This window comes from Trachurus trachurus (assembly GCF_905171665.1).
Source record: "Trachurus trachurus genome assembly, chromosome: 20".
Lineage (NCBI taxonomy): Eukaryota > Metazoa > Chordata > Actinopteri > Carangiformes > Carangidae > Trachurus > Trachurus trachurus.
In genome coordinates, this window is record NC_139911.1 from 9,881,296 (window position 1) to 9,902,543 (window position 21,248).

At 40.1% G+C, this 21,248-nt stretch overlaps 1 protein-coding gene across 1 annotated transcript in view; it reads left to right on the forward strand.

Annotated features, from left to right (window-relative positions):
* Positions 1-21,248, forward strand: part of cntnap2a (contactin associated protein 2a) — a gene marked incomplete at both ends in the record, with an annotated part of 308,927 nt that overhangs the window by 256,708 nt on the left and 30,971 nt on the right. Inside the window, 3 exons of the mRNA XM_083995741.1 lie at positions 1,343-1,499; positions 4,221-4,348; positions 15,500-15,670. Of these exons, the coding sequence (XP_083851867.1) occupies positions 1,343-1,499; positions 4,221-4,348; positions 15,500-15,670 (456 nt within the window). The remainder of the gene's footprint in view (positions 1-1,342; positions 1,500-4,220; positions 4,349-15,499; positions 15,671-21,248) is intronic.

Consider the following 21,248-nt stretch of genomic DNA (forward strand, 5'->3'; position numbering starts at 1 on the left):
TTTGCTTTGTTATCAGGGCAAGAAGGAACATAACAACACATAACTATCCCTACATGGAAAGTGACTGGCAAGCGGTTGTTGTTGTTCAAAGTGGCCACAGAGCAGCTTCAAGGACGATGGCATGCCGCTCATTAATTGGGTTGGGGACAGAGTGGATGGCGTTTTGGTTGGCCTGGGGTTTAGCTTGGTTGTCTGTGGTTGGGGACCACACTGACCTAACTATGAAGGTCTTAAAGAGAAACTTGGTTCTCACTTGAATAGAAGTACAACAACATACCCACACACTCATGTGTGTACACACAAAGGGAGAGGGTTGTGAAGTCTCTTGAGGAGACAGTGTTAATCCTATTGACAATGGCTTGTCTGAACAGTGGCCTGAAGAGAGATGAGGCTAATTCTCTTTATGAGGACAATAAACCCATGGGTCACGAAGGCCAAGCACACACACACATATATATTTAAACACACAAAGGCACATCTGTAGCTTCCTCCTGGAGTTTATCCCCAGTCCAGTAGATCAAAAGTATAATAATACAGTATATCACACCTCAGTGCAATTGTGCTGCATCAAAAGTCAGCTTCAATCCTCTTCTGTAAAAAAAAATGTGGCTCAGGAGATTTCATTGTCTCTGATGGAATTTGACAAAGTGATATTGACAATGCAGCTTATATTCGCAGAATAAAGAGGGAAATGTAATATTGTTTCAGTCTCTCTTGCTGTTATTGTGATATATTGCCAGCCACCAAAATATTTACACCCGTCTCTCGGCCTAGTTACCGTCCCATGCCAGAATACGTTATCCAAAGCTAAGAAAATAATATTACATTTCTTATTGAAGAACGGCGATCCTTCACCTTTTATCCATTCATTGAAACACACACACACACAGGTTTTTGTGTGTTAACAGATGTGTTTCAATGGGAAAACATTTGCACACTCTCACCTAATGATGCTAAGGATTAATGTACATGCAGGGATGGTGCTGTTTTAAATAGATCAGTAAAATCACAGGTGTGATCTGTGACTAAGTGTGCCTGCCTCTCTCAAAGGCATATACCATCCAGCTTTCTTTGTTTAACAAGTTGAGCATATGAATCACATCAAACATGCAGCTGCTAGTTGTCAATATAAATCACACTAATGTGACAAAAGCCTCAAACTGTCAATGCCTGAACAATGAATCACGTTTAATGGGAAGGGGCTTGGACTGTTAAGCAGCACAACTTAATACCCTTCACAAAAGTTTGTGTTTTTGTTTCTGCTGTATGTGTGACACACGGTTTGTTAAAAACAGTAACAACAAGTTTTTTTTGTTTGTGTCTGTCTTTGTTTGGTCCCCAGATGGGACCCCCTACACATGGTGGGTGGGCCGGGGCAGTGAGAAGCACTTCTACTGGGGCGGCTCGGGACCTGGCATCCAGAAATGTGCCTGTGGCATCGACAGGAACTGCACTGACCCCAAATACGACTGCAACTGTGACGCCGACCTTGCACAGTGGTGAGTCTGTCCATCATGTACATTCAGCAGCACAAACTTGTAATGTATTGATCAATTTCTTCACAGTAGGAGAAACAGATGGCAGTGAACGGTTTTCAGTCACCGCAGTGGAGCTTAGCAGGTTACACAGGGACATTCACTGAGCTAAGTCAGCACATCTATATATTCATGTCATTCTGCTCTGCATTTGGCTTAATGCATCTTTGAGTATCCAGCTGTATTCATCTTAGCTCAGCTTTGCTTTTGGCTCCATAAATGCTACAATATCTTTGGTGTGTCAGAGGATTTATTTTGCACATATTATGTCAAAAAATCTTGGCAATTACATTTGATTGTGTAGGGAAAGAGTGAAATAATGTGTATATCTGTTTAACACACATGTCAAAGATCAGTCTGTCCGGCTAACTAGGTTGCTAGCAGGAGGCCAGTGTTACATCTAATGGCAGGAATTTGCATATCTTTAATGAACTGTGAAATGTGTGGGATTACAGATTTTTTTTTTTTTTTTTAAAGCCCAGTTCAAGACCGACACATCCACTGTGTGGTATTCTCAGACCAGAAATGTCAGCGAAGGCTAATTAACCAAGATAGTATTAGATTTGTCAAACACCCTTTACTCTTCATCCTCAAAAAAACTTTATTTTGTAAAAGTGAAACAGATTTCTTGAAATACAAACAACAATGCATAAATTGAACTTCTTTATTGCTAAACAATATACTGAAATTGTCTCTATAGTCAGATAAATGCACAGACTGAGAATAGAATGAAACAAAAGTCTGCACTTCTGTAACAACACTGCTTTACAGTATGCTCATGTCTGCTGTTGTCAAGGCAGACTTTTTCCCTCTAACTTATCATAGGTGTGACCTTTTAGCATGATATCCAGAGCCATCCAGAATATATTAAACCAGTCAACCATCTCTGAAAGGTAACATTTATTAATTAGGTAATTAGCTACAGTCGATTAAACTTGCTGTCAAAAGTTGTTCTTTCAACAGTGAACTTGACTCTTGCTGGCTACAAATGTGAGATTCTTTCATCGACATGTCTGCAATCAGCGATGCACTGTCTTAAGAATCATAGTGAACTACGCCCACAGATTTTCTGAAGTAGTCAGAGAAACTGGTTGAACCTTTACTTTACTTTCATAACATAATATAAGCACTAAGTATAATAATGTTCAGACATGCAGCTGTTAATAAAATTGTGAAAATGAAACCGTGAAGGTCACCATGCCTATTACATCCCATGAGTACATATTCTTTTACAGATATATTCGTTCCCATTGACATTCACACATATTGTACACGCATACACTACAAAGAGGTGACATCTTATTTATGTAACCCAATCACCTCAGAAATTTCCCTCAAAAGACTCAACTGTACAAGAGAACATCTTGCCTGAAAGCAAGATGATTGTATTGCTGCATCAAGTGAACTTGAAAGGAAAATGTCATAGGCACACTGCTGAAACAGAGTTGTCGCCACTGCTGATGCTAATGTATGCGTTGATCTCCAAGCCTTAGCTGGACAGTCTGATGAGGTGCCTGTGACATCAAAGACTGAGGGGGTTGAATGATGAATGCCACCATCAATGATGCGTTTATTTAAGAGGGAAGTTTGCCTCCCGAACCAACAGTTTGTGTTTCACAGCTCTTTTAGCGAGCTGATGGATATTCTCATTAAACCAACTGGATCGTTGTCTGTGGGTGTGTGCATGTGTGTGCGCAAACTGTATGTGAGTAATTACCATGTGTTAGCAAGAAGGAGAGATTTCATTTGCTTTCGTGTCTCCTGCCTCATCTCTAAAACTGATGAGATTACAAATACGTCTTACTCAGTCTGGTTCTCTCCATTAATATTGTATGCATTAATGTCTCATTGTTTGGCTGAGTGAGCTTTTGAAATATTACCCATATAACTCTATTTCCACTCATTACCCTTACTTTTGGCAGCACATGGAAAAACACACACACACAACGTTTAAGCTTGCACACATGCTCACATGTACATACACACAGCCACAAATGAGCTCTTTCACGGTTTCATTTCTAAATTGTATTGAATGGAAAATAATTAAAATCAAATTGTTCTGTGAATAATTTAAAACATGTCAAACTCAAACTCATTACCACTTTGAAGGCTATGATTTAAATGTTTAATATTTCTGCTCTGCTGTCTGTTTTGATATTGTCTGTGGAGTGGTTAATGTGATGGCAGGGGAAAGTCAAGCTTTCTTTTATTTATTTATCCTTCTATAGATATATTTTTGATTGACAGTTTTAATTTTGTTGATTTACTTCTTTCCTTCTCATTGACCTAACAACTTAACAGTTTATTGTTACTTTCAAAAATACCGAAGCTATTTACTTTGTTGAGTTGTAGCCTACACTTACATTATTCCAGATGTTTCCAGCAATTTTCAAACAAAGAGATATTCTGTCATTTTAATCATGGAAGCGGTTTCTTTTGGTCAACTGTCAAATTTGATACAAAATCACTGTAATTAGAAAAACCTACTTGACTGTAATTGTCTTTACATAACATAATTACCACATAAATACTATTTAATCAACGCCCTGTCAATTGAAAAGTTACCCTTTATTCTTTGATTCATGTAGAAATTACTAACAAAAAAAGAACAAGCTGTAGATACTAAAAAGCATTCACAATGGATTTTTACCTTTTTTTGCATGTTTCTTATGATCCATCCCACAGGAAAGAAGATTCTGGTCTGCTGGTTTATAAGGAACACCTGCCAGTCAGCCAGGTTGCAGTGGGTGACACCAACAGACCGGGATCTTTGGCCAAGCTGACTGTTGGACCGCTCCGCTGCCAGGGAGATAGTAAGTGTTACTCTATGGATAAATATGTAATGTGATAGGACAGTTCAACAGTTGCCAGTTATTTTCTCAGGTTACCCCATTGTTTTTTTTCCACCACAAAAATTTCCAATCAAATTTGGTGCCCTACAGCAGGAAGGTTAATCGCCGCCTCTAAATTTTATGCAGGTGTGACTGTGCATTGTTGTTTGTCTCTATATGTCAGCGCTGTGACAGACTGGTGACCTGTCCAGGGAGCGCACTGACTCTTACCCAATGCCAGCTGGGATTGATTCCAGCAGCCCCCAAAGAACAATCAGTACAAGGAATTGATGGATGGTATCAGTCTCTCCGATGTGCGGACTGGAATTTAGATTGGTTTATCAGACCAATAACAAATCAACTTGAAGACATCACTAGAAAACTGTTGTTATCTTGCTATCTTTTTTTTTTTTTACCATTGTCTTTATAAAAATGTTATAGACGAAATGCTTGGTAAATTAATTTAGAAAATAATCTGCAGATTTATTGGTACTGCAAATAATTATTAATTAGAGTCTTTATATATAGTCTGTGTGACACACAATAAGTAGCTTTAGGCTAATTATTCGTTTTGGTTAATAATGTGGGCTGTGCTGTAAATAATAGAAATTTCAAGGATTTAGTATAAAGACATTATAAAGGCACAGAAGTGCTTAATTTGTCAACACTGGAAAAAACTATGCATAGAACACCACTCATTTTGCTAAGTGAAGATCATCTACAATATACTGTAGAAACTCAAATGGTGTCCCTATAAGTTCTTAGCTGATGAATATGAAGGTGTGCTCTGATTCAAAAGTTAAAAGGTCAGTAATGTGCTCAGGGGCTAAATCACACTGTGCTTTAGAGTTGCCAGCAAGAAGAAAAAGAAGTTCAGACTTTACGGGGAGTCCGCACAGGAGGATGAAAACTTGTTTGAGCATTTTGGAGTGGCTGCAGGTGTAAAAAAGGACCTTTGAGTGAGGAAGGAGGACTGCAGGTTATCAAGAGAAAAAATGTGCGTTAATGACCTTCTCTAAGTCAGATGCTGAGAGGATTGGTTTCATTTTCAAAATAATTCTCCTCTTGTAGTGGAGGCAAGGCTGTGTAACCTTTGTGAGGAGCTCATCAAAGGTTGAATAGAGAGAACACCTCCAGTGTCTTTATCTTATTAAAATTTTCCAGTTGACATTGTGTGAAGCTTTTGAACAATCGGAAGGAGCACTAGGGGACTTTTTAAATTGATGTTAAGGTGTTGGTGATTCCTGGACAAGCAGGTAATGTGGGTTGTGCAAACGTTTGAAGTGCTTATGAAAGGTAGATATGACTTTTACCATGTGGAAGAATTAATAGAAACAGGACAAAGACAGAAGGTTTAATAACCACAAGACACATGAGGGGAGTAATACCAAAACAAAACAAGAAATAAATACATATCTAAATATAGAAAGTCCAAAAGTCAAAACATAAATTGTACATTTAGGCAAACCATAACAATTGTGGTGTTTGTCAGATACCAATAGTTTGATGTAACAGGTTGTATTACATGACCAATAGATCACATTTTCCCATATCTTTTGTTCGAAGAAAGTCTGTGACCTTCAGAGTGTCTGTCTGTTATGCAGGGAAGCAGCCTAAAACTAACCTGGAGAGTTTCCAAGATTCAATTAAAACCGCATAAATTAGCAGTGATAATATTGCATTCTCAATAACCTATGATAGGCACGCAGCTCAGGAACGTTGTTAGAAACTGAAACTTTTGACTCATGACCTTCTGTGCATATGAGGTACACGGCTTCCAGAAGATACACCCTCTCGTTAGAAAGTCAGCAGGATAATGTAGGACATCAATTTCAGGGTTTTGGACAATGCCCTGTGCCTTACTAAAAGTTATGTGGCTCCTGTTTCTCCTTAATCTCCTGACAGTCTGCTTGACTCAACCTTTCATAATGCGTTTTCTGTACTGGATGAGAATTATACATAAAAAAACCAAGTAAATGTCAGTGTTCTCCATTACTATTGATGTATTCAGAAATGTAATAGAGGGAAACTGAAAGGATTTTGTAATACTAGTGAGCAAAGTGCGAGGCATCTTCGACTGATAGCCGGTTACATTTATACACTCGCATTTAAATTACTACTTGAATTGGCCATTTTAAGTGACAGCTGCATGGTGTGCAAATCACTGCAGCTGCAAAGGCAGCAAAACACAAAACTTGCTATTTACCTAAGATTTTCATTTCAAGCAAGAATATACATAAAGTATTGAATGATATGATAATTTTTACTTTCTTTGTTTGTCTGCATCTCTGTTAGTTGGTAAGCCTCTCACTGCAGTCAAGGACACACAGTCTACTGTTGCACATTTCAACAGTGTGGAGTCAGTCAGTCATTGATATCTAGAGGTTTCCCAGGACATTTTGTGAAGATTTTCAAGCACTATAGAGTGATGCCACAAAAGACACCCCACCCTGCTGTAGAAGTGCCCCATCTCCACCATGGTGAACCACATTTGTAATATTTATCAATAGGTGCTGCTCAGCTTCCACACATCTAAGAATTGGCAAATCCATAACCGAGCCCACTCATTGCATTTCTTTGCGGGTCTTTACTTAGATTCAAGAAGTGGTAACTGAAACACCAAACTGAATTTAAGTAGTTGAGGGAAGAGGATTTGTTAATCTTGTTATTGTTTGTCAGAGCCCACTGCGCTCTGACATCTTGACCATGACACTGTTTTTTGTTCACAACACATGCATGAAATCAATTTAATAATTTAAGGAAGAAAAAAAACCACATCCAGTTTCGATGTAAGGTGGCTAAAAAAGCAGATAAAAATGTGACTCATTAACACTACTGCACATGAACAATTGACTTCCACATTACTATGACCTCAGTTTTTTTTATTTAAACTCACACAGAGCAGCAATTCAGCAGTGTAAACCCAGGCCTCTGTTATATTAAAAAAAGGGAGAGAGAGAATGAAAGAGACAGCACTTTGGTCTTAATTATCTTCATTCTCCACATGCAGAGAAAAATGTTGCTTTTCTTCTTCCTTAATCCTGGTGGAAATGAAGCATTATCAGTGTGTCTTAGACTATACTCAGACTGTGTTAGCTAAACTTTCTGAAAAGTAAGAAAATAACTCTTTTGACCATAAGAATGTTCAGCTGGAGGTTTGGATGGGGTCTTAATTAAAAACTATCGGGAAAGAGAACAAGAGAAAACACTTCATGCGTAGCAGAGAACAATGGAGCGCATTGTTATTCTGGAGTTGCACTTGAGGCCAATGTGAAAATAACCTATTTTGAATATTCACATTGTGGCAATCATTCAGAGAAACCGTTGCCTTACCTTGACAGCTCTGTTGTGGAAAAAACGCTGTGTGTATGTTTTGTGAACTTGGGTGTATAGGCACAAACATGTGTGACCAGGGTGCATCACCTAAACTCAACTCACAGACTTGACACTCATCTTTTTATTCTCTCCCATTTAGTCCCTGCTGTTCTGGTTGTTTCTCAGCAAACAGCAGATGTCAGAAGCTGCAGAAACACAAATACACATATATACACTCAGAGCTGGTTTAATCCTTGCTGTTTCTCTTCCTGTCCATTCCTCTCATTATTGTTGGCACACTGCTCTCTGTGGGACATTGGGTCGACTGGAAGACACACAGGTTCTGAAGCTCTATCATATTGACCTCCTCTCTTTCCACACGGCTCCTGGTGTTGTGTCCTGAATCTACCTGCAGTGTGTCAGTCCTGCAGTGTGTATCGTGTTTCTGTCAGATTGGCATGGATTAACTGCATCGCATTCCCGATGCATCTGTTACTCTTGGCTAAATGAAACATTTCTCATTCTGAATTTGAGCGGGCTATGAGGCAAAATTCATAAAAGTCAAACGGATAATGGAAACTTTATCTTAATGATGAAAGAACAACACAACCATAAGGAACAGTTCAGCTCAAAAGGGGCCAACCACTAGCTGCAGGGCTGGACTGAGGGGTAGCACGCCGGCAGTATGCACTGCACATCAAAATACCTGACGCAGACTTGTCAGGATACATCACCACACTGGTCTGTTCCCCAGAAAAGAAAAACTTTTTCTCCAAAAGATAAACTCATCCTGGAAACTGTACCTCGACTTTTGTCTGTTTTGTGCTGTTGTTTTTAATTGACCCTTGTCAAATGAAGCCTTTCTGTGACCCCCAAATACAATCTGTTTGGAGGCACCCGGGAGGCTGCCAAAAGCCAAGAAGCTGCCTTGTTTGTGTAATTAGCCTCAGGCCAACTATAAGTCTTTCCTCTCATCCCCTCTGATTGCGACCTCAACAAGAAACAGCTGGTAAAAGGCAACAATTCATCCTTTTTCTATAGTCCAGAACAAATGCACCACACTACAGGAATGAAAGCTACCCAATCTAATTCTGACCCCCCAAATGTATCACCTATGAACAGAGTCAGAACAGAACAGTATGAATTCCTCAGTGAAATGGTTTTGTCTTTTGAGTCTTTTATTTTTATCGCTTAAAAAATAGATTAAAACATCATAGAGCAGGGTTAATGCAGGTATCTACTGTTTGATGTAACAAAGTACCAGAGAGGTTTTGTGGAAAGTAATATCCTGTGGAAAGGGAAAGCAAACATGGATTTCATCTTTAGTGCGGGGCGCCATGATCATTATGATCATAATGCTTCATATATTATCTATTGACTACTCATTTTTCATACTCCAGAGAATAATAGAGTGGAGCATTGCAATCCCAGTGGCCTGTGAGTGCAGAAGTGTGCACACATCTTGTTTCAGGGAGAGAAAATGTTGGATTTAAATAGGAATGTTGATACATCTCTCACACTATAATTTTCACCCTCAGTCTGCCCCCGCATTTATCTGTTCAGACAGGAAGTGCAGAACATGACAGAAACCATGCCCTTTCTCCTCACTGGTGTCACACTCATTATGGCCCCCTCATCAACAATCTGGTGCCACTCTCACTTACCCTCCCTTCATCACAGAGCTGCCAACATACAAACAAACCATGATTTAATGACCCATGACATCACATCTGTTTGTGTGTGTGGCTCTATCATGTCGCAGTATGGCAGGAACAATTACCAAAGATGGATCCCTCTGTCACTTGGAAGGAGCCATATTCTCTTTATCTTACTCTATTATCCACTTTGTGTGACTGAGGGTGTGTGAGACTGTTTTCTATTGAGTGACCAAATTAACAAACTAACTTTAAAATAAAGATGACTTTGAGGTATGTTTGCCATAGTGCAGGCCAACACAGCGGAACAGGGAGCATACATTATAAATTTGCCCATTAAGGCATATTAAACATATATTAAAGATTTCACACGTGAATAGGTAGTCCGTGCATGATTGATGCTTCTCATACTTTGTATGGAGCTCTGTCTCAGTAAGAGCAATGATGATCGGCTGCCATATAATGGGTTTTCATAGGCAAATGACTAATGTCTTAGTCAGTCAGGGAAAGTTTTAGTGAGGAGATACTTGTGTGCAAGGAGGTATGTGTGTGTACTACTGTCTCTCTTTCTGTGGTGGGTACAAGTGCAGTTCTGTGTGTGTCTGTGTGCGTGCACGTGTGCTAGTATTAATAAAGCCCATTTCCATGGCTACTTTAATGGCAGTCTCGGCAGACAGAGAGGAATTTGTCTCATTTATAGATGTTAAAAGGGTTTGGACATTTTAATAGAAGGGAATGAAAATAAATGACAGCATATGAAGCAAAGCCGCATATATTCTATTGTTATAATGTAATGCATCTGCTATAAAACAAGCTTGGTGTCATGACTGACCACAAATGAAACCTTCCAGGGGTCACCAGTGATAGTTCACAACAAACTAATTGTTTTTTATTCATATGTCACGGTATGGTACAGTATGCCCACATAATATCGCCTTTGTAACTGATATCAATCTCACATTGAGTCTGGTGAGTTTTTCCTATTCCCATTTAGTCTTAAATCAGCAATCCATTTGTATTTTTTCCCCATTTTTTTAATTTTCACTTTTCTCTCCCTATGAAACCGTTTTGATAAACACTGTAAGAACATTGTGACCTTCATGAAGAGAGGATTTACTGTAGGACTGTTGTGTTACACTGTATTAGTTTTAGCCAGGTGTTCCACATAAACTGCCAACTGAGTGTAAATCTGAGCTCTGAGGGTTTAGTGCTAAAAATGTGAAAATGGCAAGGAAATTAATTACAAAGTGAGATTGAAAGGGTTTACGGGTCTCAGATGACAGGCACAAACTAATTACCTTATGATTCAAATGCTACATTTACTATGAATATACTGTAATGAGACCGTGAAATTACATGTCACTGATGGCTCAACTACACGCAGATGAGATGCAATACAGGTCTCAATGGAAATTTAAAAATGAGCAGGGAAGAAATATGAATGATATTCGACAATTCAACATATTGGAGAACTATATATGTAAGCTGAAGTGTTTTGAACAGTGATATCTGAACCGTGCCCTGAAGGGCTCTTTCTAAGTCAGAGGCATTGCCTTCCATGACAGTTGCTTCTGTTTCTTCTGTTAGATCAGTCTACTCTTGGTGCTTTGATGAAAAACAACTTTGCACCAAAAGTGTGAAGCAGAATAAGTTTCAGGTGAACATTTTTTAAATTAGACTGCATAGCACGTGTTTTCTCCAGAAAGCTGAGTAATAAGAGCTGTAGCAGGCCTGAGTTCCTAAATGTCATTATTCTACTGTGTTATTATACCCAACTGCACTATGGGTGAGGGTGGGATAATTAATTGAGCTGTTTGGGTAGTTTAAGTGTGGTGCCTGCAGTAGACTGTAGGCCTACATGAAAATTAACTTGTGTATTTGTGTTTATTATATTAAAAGGGTCTAAAACCAGTATTTCTCTATAACCATTAGTGGAATCTGACAGCTTTAAATAGCTGTCTGTGGATTGTACATGGTTTGGGTGTTCATGTAAGAATTGGGATGGTTAGATGCTAGGGAAGGCATTATGTCAATGTCATGTCCCTGTGAATGTAGTAAAACAAGGATCAGTGTGTGTGTGTGTGTGTGTGTGTGTTTGTGTGTGTGTGTTTGTGTGTGTGGCTGAGAATGTCCATGTTAATGACCAGAGACAGTGCAGTCAGTCATCCCTACCATCTGCTGGTGTTGGCGCGTAACCCATCTGGTCAACCACAGACAAATGAATCATCTAGTTGGCTTCCAGACCCAGACTTCACCTCAAACTGTACCTAACATCATGTCTGCCCCGACAGTTCACTGGCATTCGCTTTGTTGCTGTTGTTGTTGTTGTTGAAGGTTTGTGTGGGTTTTTTTTTTTATACACACCTGTGGCCTAATCCTCAGGTCAGCAGCTGCTCTCGTGATACACGTAACACCACATTTCATTTGAATTAATTGATGGATCAAAGTGATCTAGGCTACACCGTGTGAAAAAAACTCCATCTGTGAAGAACACCAATTCATAAAGTGCAAATATATTAACAGTTTTGGCTGCAGCTCAATTTCTCCTGGGTACAAACATGATTCTTCTGTATTGATTCGTACAAGCATTACATTTTGGATGTCTGCTTCTAGGTGTTGATTTACTTCTTAAGATGCAGTGAAACCTTTTAACCGACCTTGAGAGGTTCCAAAACACAGGGCAAAAACCCAACATCAGGGCTTGTACTTCTGTTTACTTCTGTTTACCAAGTCAGAGGACCACAGTGGTGACTGACTGGCCAAGTGACAGACAGACTGAGTCCATTTCTGCCCCTGTGAAATGTTTCAAATCTCTGAGAGGGAAAGGTATTCTTGAAAGTACAATCATTTGGTCTAAAACCTTGCAACAACAGTGAAGCAGCTCAACAATTGCAGCCATACAAGAAATGAAAGTAGATCTGAGACACTCTTTGCTGACTGAATTGCCCTCTTTAGTGCATCACACAGCAAGACCAAGAGCGTCCAGACGAGGTGCCAACAGAATGAGAGTTTCACCTTGAGACATAATTAGACAAAAAAAGCTTTTCAAGAAAATCACATCAGAGTCTCTCTGAGAACCGCTGCCTTTCAAGCACCCATCGACATGAAAAAAGACTTTTATGCATTTATTTTATTCATATGAATTCTCAAGGAAAATGCTTGAATGCATATAGGAGGTTGCAGCTTAGTGCAGTCTCGCCCCCATGTCCTCAGTTGGAGACACTTGGTCAGAACAATTTAGCATTATTTTCAACATGCAGAGTACGTCTAATGGAAGCTGAACCCAGCCAGTGACTGCTGACGTGCATCATGCTTTTGTAGCCACAGTAAATTTCTTTTGCACTAAGCTACAGTACACCACGGTCTTTCCAAGCACTAAAATATGTCCAAAATAACAATGTTTCACTATACTTATCAACGCTTTTGTTGTTAGCTTTGCACCCCAGCCACCCCCTGATGACTCCATTCCCGCTAATAACTGTGGTAATTCATTCATTCATAACCAAGAGCTTTAAAAACTGATGCCAAGGGGCCCCTGACCAAGCATCCAAGCATGTGACAAGAGGGGAGTGACAATGTGTTCCTTCTGCTTGTGTGCCAGTTGGCTGTTCATGTCATGTTTATTTAAATTTGTCGCATAAACCTAATTTGCCTTGCTTTTAAAACACCCAGTTATTAGGCGTAATGGTTTACAGTCTGATATTTGTCATGTCTTAGTCAGGAAAGACATTCATGTGCTGGAACAGTTTCTCAAAACATTTGTTTGATAAATATTTCAATATGGGAGTGATAAATGTGCCACAGAGCCTCGCCAACCGGTCGCATCTGTGAATCTGGCACAAGGGCAATCATTGGTTTATGATTTGGCCTCCATAACAATGTTTTCTCTCCAACACTCAATTTCTGTCAAACCCCTTATTTTTTTGTTCTCTTTTCCTTCTCACACCATGGATCTCTTTTGAGCTCTTTGTCTATAACCTTCAATTTCCCATTCTCCCTCTTGTTCTGTCTCCTTACTTCTGAAGCGTGACTCGCCTCCCAGCTACTTCTGTATCCTCGTGTCCTTCTTGCTTCTACGTCTTTGTCATCCGCGTGTTCACTCTCTTTTTTGAAGGTTTTCAGATCTTATTTAGTGCATGAAAATAGATATCACATCACACAAGACCCCTCCATGTCATCTATGTACAGTATGTGTGATGTTATTACATATTTGTACTGTGAGGGCAGACACTGGTTTTACAGTACAAAAGTAAAGTAGAAAAGTGAGCAAATGCTTTGTGCCTGTGTGTCTCCAGCCCCTCAATATGCTGCATTCATCAAAATAGATCTTCATAATCAGTCAGTCGCCCAAGTATGTGGCCCTGGTTTCCTTTCTGTAATGAATGAATATGAAACATCAGAATGTAGTCCAGAATTATCCCTGTTTATTGACTAAGCACGTCTCCCATAGAGTAATGAACAGTATTCTCAACCCACACAAATCCCAAAGTGTTGGGGGGGGGGCTACTATCTGCCCTCAGCCTTGCCAGGATGTGAGGGACTGAGGTGACAGGAGCAGCTCAGCTATGTCACCGGGGAACGCTTATCGCACTGAACCATGAGACACAAACACAGAGATGCATGGACACTGGTACATACCTGGATGCACACAAACACATAGGCACCACGTGATCGCGCCTGCACACATTACATACTGGGCATAAACTCACAGGCTGAAAGGAAGCACAATGGTGCTGAAATGATCGGTCATTTATCAAATAAAGTTGGTTGAATTGAATTGAATTGATTAGTTTTTTTAACTATACTGTAGATTGAGAATTTACATTAGAATAAGTGACAAGAAAGCTGTGTTGCTGAAACAAGTACGTTGTGGGCCACTGCTGCCTGGATTAAAAAGAAATTAAGAGGTTATGAGTGCTGCTATTTGTGTTTTTTCTGAGTTTTTTTAAACCATGCACCTATACAATTTGGACTTTGATCCTATGTGTGCTCACTTTTTCTTTGAACATTCTCTGGATCCATCTGCCCAAAATTTTGAGGTTTTGACACTTTTTTTTGTTTTGGGCTATTCAATCAAAATAAGACATATATGAAGACACCACCCTGGCTGCAGAGAAATTGTGAGATGGTAGTACATGTATAGGTACATGTTACATGATAAAAAAATCATTGAAAGATTCATTGGTAGATACATTAATCATGAGCAGCAGCCCAAATGTACACGCACACCTCTCGCCTGCGCTGCTGTTGCTGTTTTCCAGGGTTATGGAACAGGGTGTGAGTGCAGTCCTCTGAGGCATCAAAGATATCTCACACAGCTGATACCACATTAGCCCTCACTCTCCTCATCTTCCCCCAACCCTCTAAAAGGCCCCCAGCTCCTCCTCCTCCTCTCCTGTCATCTGCCCTGCACATTACTTCACTCTCCTCTTCTCCGTGCTCTCTTCAGTCGTCTCACCCATGCCTGGCCTCTGTCCTCTTTTTTCTGTCTTCTCTCCTCAGCCGTCCTCTCCACGCTCTCTGCTCCTCGTCCTCTTCTTTCCCTCCCACTCTTCATCTTCCCTGAGTGATAGGAGTGAAACACAGATGCGGTGAGGAGAGAGGAGACGGCAGAGAAGTCTCTTCATCAACCACAGTCTGATAATTCATCAGCAGCTGTTTAACGCGCTGCTACTTTGTCTTCATTAGCTGCCGCTGGTTTCGCTTCATTCAAAAGTCATTAGAAAAATTGTTATCAAAAATCCTGTAGCGTTTTCCCCATGTTCTCTTGTCCTTTCCTCAGGTCTTCATTTAGATGGAAAAAAAATGCTGTCGCTCCAACTTTCTATTGAATATTATGGAAGTTGCAGGAAATTGCATGTTACGTGAAGGCCCCTGCATGGAAATAGAGTCGTGATGAAATCATTTTCCTGAGGAGATATTAAATAAACCTACTTAAACAATGGTTGTGAGATAACAGTGTTTCATACAGAATAGATTGATTGCTCTTTGGAATGAAATGGAAACGGATGCATTCGAAATGAATCCATTTCTGCAATGAATTTATTCTGCAGATAATCAGGTATGAGTGGGTTATGGTGTTTACCACAGTGGTAATCGCAGGTGTACTAGGTGCTAGAGAGATGTGGGAAGAGGTTGTAATTAATTTCCTTTTTTTCTACAGATAACTACTGGAACGCTGCGTCTTTCACCACCCCGTCATCCTACCTGCACTTTGCCACTTTCCAGGGTGAGACCAGCGCTGACATCTCTTTCTATTTCAAGACCAGCGCACCCTACGGCGTCTTTCTGGAAAACCTGGGCAACACTGACTTCATTCGCTTGGAGCTCAAATGTAAGATGCATCTGAGTGATTCTGAGTTACAAGAGTCATCTTTCTCTGTGGTTGTGTCAATCCTTGTCCTATGCAGCAGTCAGTCTGATAGCGATAGGTGTAGCCTTTCACTCCACAAACACACACACACACGCCCACAAACATGCAGACACCCACATCAGCAGCAGCCATTTGCCGTCCTGATTATGGCACCGCTACTTTGTGTGATTGCAAGAGAGAGCAATTATTTATTTAAGGTAATTGGCGTGTGCAATAATTATGTCCATTATGAACCTCTCTTTAACCAAATCACCCATTTTCAGGGATGACAAAACACAAGCTCTCTCTCTCACACGCACAGACATACAGTCTCTCTCCCTTCCTCTCACTCTTTCTTTCTCTAAAAAGCAGTCTTACAAAACCCACTTTTAAATATCTGAAAGTGTATGCTCCCTTCTCCCACCCTAACACAGTGTGATTAAAATGCGTGTATATGCTCAACATACACGTATATGTTGCATTTAAAAAGTAAAATAAACTCACTTAAGTATTTGTACAACCTTTAGGTTAAATATACAAAAATTGACACATTAGGATACAAGGTGAGCCCACTTATTTTTGCGCATTTTATCATTCAGTCATTCAACAACTAAAAAACCAAGGTTTATATTAGCAAATATTGTGAATTTCTAACTACTGAAATAACCAGAATCAGTAAGGGCCTGTCCAGACCTGCATTAACATGCGTCTCGGGTGATGGGATCATGAGTGGACAGCTCTAAGTACGTCAGTTCACATCTGTCATTAGAATCTGTCTCCACATGTGTCTCAAGTGGCCACTTGTGAGCAGATCTCACTCTATATGCAAATAAAATAATAAATAATAATCACTATGCAAATGGCTTCATTCATGCCATTTTTGCCAGTCTGACAGGTCTGTTGTCACTGTGTGTTTGTGTAAGAGAGAGAAGGACAGAGGTAAAGAGGAGTTCAGCCAATGTGTGCACAGCTCTACAATCAAATACAGTATGGTTTCATCCATTTGAAATAGTGAAATATTTCTGGTTCTCATTATGAAACTGTGGTGGGACTAATTAGACTGTAGCAGCTGAGTATGCGCTCCCTCAGTGTGGCCTGTGATGCATTTGCATTCACACTGCCAAAAGGATTTGTTTTGGCCACATGTGCCTGAGACCACTTCTGAATATGGTGTGATGAGATCTCAAATTACACTTCTATGGATCTTGGGGGCGTTCACACCTGAACTTAGAGCTTAGAGCTGTCCACTTGTGATCAGATCACCAGAGATCCGATGCTCATGACACATGTGAAGAGGACCTTCGGATCCTCCAGCTCATTTTATCAGAGAGGACTCACCACTGTGGTGTCGAACCGTCAAAACACTCGGTGACCTCACAATCGAAAAGAGGTGTTAGAGATTGAGCGATCTTTGGCAGACTATGGACACTGGCTTGCAGAGAGCACAGCCACTTGTCTGGAGCCAAGAGTTTCATTTTAATGTCAAGCTGCTACAGCGAAATGTCTGAATCTCTAGCTGTGTTTGTCGTCGCTTCCTGCAAAAGCAACAGTCAACTCCAGCTTAACGTTATGATCCTACCATTTAAATGGTTTGTTCATTTCTGCTCTGTGCTAAGAGAAAAAGAGAAACACAGATAAAATATTCATTAAGTTTTTCCAACATCGAGTTATTTTATCAACTGCATGAAACAGAGCTACAGTACGGTAGCTATCTGAATTCATAACTAGTATGGCTAGAGCTACTATACGTATAGTACTCCATACAATGTCATACAATACATAAAGGCATTTTTTAAATGTCAAATGTAAAATATTTTAAATAGCAGACAGTGCACCTCCCTATTTCACATTCTCCAAGTCCTTCCTGAGACTCCTGATTGACATGTCATACAGCAGGTTCCTGTAATCATGTTCCAGCAGCTCAAATGAACATCCCAACAGTGGAGCTGCTCTGATCAAGAATGTTAAAATCTGTGGCTTCAATTTAATTGCCAAGCTGCATTGCGAAGGGGGTTCCTGGCTCAGCGTGGCTGCCGATAGATGACTAATTGCATTTCATTGGGATTCAAAGGGATCTGAACAATTGGCGCCAAAGGAGCGAGCTGACCGCTTCCTGCTGGTGTGTCTGACCCGCGATTTTACACCAAAATGCCAAGCAGCGAACAGGCACAAAGTTGAAACTTGGTTTTCGTGCCAGAGTGCTTTTCAAAGCCGTGACACTGAATGACATTATGTTAGCGGGTATGTGGCCTAAAAGCTCCATAAGCTTTTTAGTTTTATATATTTATTTAGTTAGTTTTCATTTTCTCTTTCTCTAAACTAGGTTTTCACAAAGTGAGATACGTACCTATACATACACACTTATTGTTGTAGGAAAAACAATGCTGCAAAAGTGCACAAGCAAAACACACACAGACACAAAGATATGGTATGTATCCAGTCTGTCACAGCTGCACAGCAGGCCAGTGGAGATAGGAAAAGTGTGTGTGTGTACGTGTGTGTGTCTCCGGAGGCTTTCAAAATGCCCCCACATCGATTTCCTCTCTCCTCTCCCTTGCTATCATCTTGCATTTTGCCCCACAGCACACATTTGGACACACAATCACAAAACGACTCGCACACACTCACACCCCGCACTCATACACATAAACACACATAATCTCTGCCCTATTGCTGGTGCAAAAAACTGTATCTGCTGCAATCCAGTCAGGGCATGAAATGACTAGCATTAAGCCAGAATAGCATAGCTGTGCCATCGCAGGAGCTCAAAGCACATAAACACACACTCACAGATAAACACACGTGACTTTGTACAAAACACTTTACTGTGACCTCAGCAAACTGAAAGTCATCAGGTGGCCACTATTCCTCTTTGAATCTTAATGGAAAGACATAGGCACCGATGCATTTGAGAGGCTTCAGAGCTACATGAACTGGTCTGGTAACAGGATTTAGGAGAGAGAAAGGTCCCCAAATACAGAGATGCTTGACGTCTAGGGAGCGCTGTGGATCAGTAGAAAGTGTGTGCCATGTTTTCAGTCCTTAAGAGGCTATAATTTCAGTGATAGTCTTGCCCAAAGGTTATAAACATTTTCTGTCTGGTATCCAGCTGAGAAGCCTGCTTTCCCCATGAAGATACCAGCTTTAAAACGACATCATTGCCCCTTTTATGTGAAGACATAACAGATAGAAAGTTCAAATCTAAAGTTAAGCTTATGCTTTTAGAAAGTTTTGAGATGTCTGACTTGTTAAAGCTATATCTAGTTATCTATTAATGAGAGAACCAACTGGACATCACATAGTCTTTATTCAGATTTTTTGTCAAAGAACGGTCAGACGTTTATCTTTCCCACGCTATCAGTGCTCCAAGTACACACTCAAATAATACGCTGGATTCTTTGCGTTGTGAGCATGCAAGTTTCCCGCTGATAAACATGAAAAAGTTTTATTTGAAGCGCCTACATTTCATAAAGAGATGCTTGGCTTTTGAGAAGTTGCTTTAAATCCTTTTTCAGCGTCAACGGCAGCAGGTTTGCCGTGGCACTCTTAATTTCTCTGGCACTCAAACGGAGTTTCCCTCCTTCAAGCATCCAGACTGTTCCAGCCAACCCAACAGTAAAAACCACAAAGGGAGAGGCTAACAAAGCAAATGAGACAAACAGCAGAAAATTAGCAAGTATAACAGAAAAGACACCGAGGAGATAATACACTGCCAACAACGAAATGGAACAAACACACGCACATATGCACACCCACACAAACAGTGATCTCTCACGCTAAGACATACACAATCTCTTTCACAATTTATCATTGTTGTGCCGTGCTGACACATAATTCAGTACTTGGCTCTTTCAGCCTCTGTATTAAAAGATTAATAGAAAAACAGAACGCAAAAATAAAAAAAAAGCTCTGCTGGGATTTCTCCAGGCTAACATGCTAGTGTAATCACAAAAAAACACATTCACACACCTGCCTAAAATGATGACATCCATCAGAGCTATGCAAAAACAAAAGCTTTGTGCTCTGCAGCCATGTGAGTTTTCATTCCTGCCTGTGGACAGATGCAAAAAAAAAAAAGAAAAGAAACAAAGAAACATAAAATAAGAGAGAAAGTTGTAGGGCATCCATCCTGTTTTGCTGTTCCACTAAAACAACACACAAATAATCATACACACATCCTCACATATCATATACCATTGGTGTAGCAGCATTTTTTTGTTTTGTTTTTTTCTATTGGGTTTGTTTGATATATGTTTGACTCTCTCTCAGCATTTAAAATAACTAATGTTGCTCTTTGCCCTGCAGACCTGCTCTGTGCATACAGACATCATTAATTCAGTGAACTAAAGACTGTCAGAGGGCTTGTACTGTGCCTCTCTGTGCATTCATGACCCTGTTTGTCTATTTGAATTGTTTGTTATGGCTAGTTGAATGTTCAAGCGCTTTTTCATATTTATTACATAGGTTAGGTTACTGCTCTCCGCACACCCAGACAGGCTTTTGCAGGGATGATTTCTAGTGTCTTTGCGTCTCATCTAAAAGGAAATGATAATGTCTTCGAGAGAGGAATCAAGGAAGAGAGTGAATGAGGATTTAATGATGGATAGGAGGGAGGGTATAGTGACAGGCAGAAGAAAGCAAAGCAGTAAAGAAGAAACAAATGAACAAACAATAGAGAAGAAAGAAGGAAAAATAAAAGTATGAAGGAAGGAATACACATGGAAGGGAGGCTGACTCAAGGGATGTCGGGGGTGGATAAAAGAAAGAGAGAAATGAAAGAACAAGCAAACAAAATAACAAAGAACACAAAATGAGAGAAAGAATGAAGGGATAAACGAACAGGAAAGTGATAATAACAGAAACAGAGGAACTGTGTGTGCTGTAACGGCTGCATGAGGGCAAAGGATGGAAGAATAGGTGGAGTGAAAGAAGATAATTAGATGAAACGGATGGGAAAAGGACAAAATTCATATTTATTGAGCAGCAAGTACAGAAAGAAGAAAGTGCATTTCCCCATCGACGACTACATAAAGTTATTCACTCTAATATTTGAGCCTAATGAAACCATAATGATGCAGTAACTTACAGCGCTCTGAAGTGGTTATTTATCATCTCTATGACTGCAGCACACTAGTGCCAATAACCACCATATGGCACCACCCAGAATACATAGCTTTTATACAGCAGCCTCACAGTAGTGCCAAACATTAAGAAAGCAGTCAAATTGAGTTTTAATTTGACAACTGCAAGTCGTCTCTCCAGCAGCAGAAATAATTCCCTCATTGTTGCATCATTGTTGCCTCATTCCCGTCATAGGTCAGAAACCTTCGACTGACATCTTGCAGAGGCAAGCATTAATCGAACATCTTGCATCCGAACAACACAAAGCCTTTATTAAAATTGTGAGTTCAAATAATCAATGTCTTGCAATTAGAAATGATGAAAGACCTGCCACGAAGCTGTGAAACATATTCATTATTCATGTATTCATGTAATCGTTTATTATCTAGTATACAATGGAGGACTCTCAGGGTCTTCTTGGCCTCCAGAGAAGGCCAAC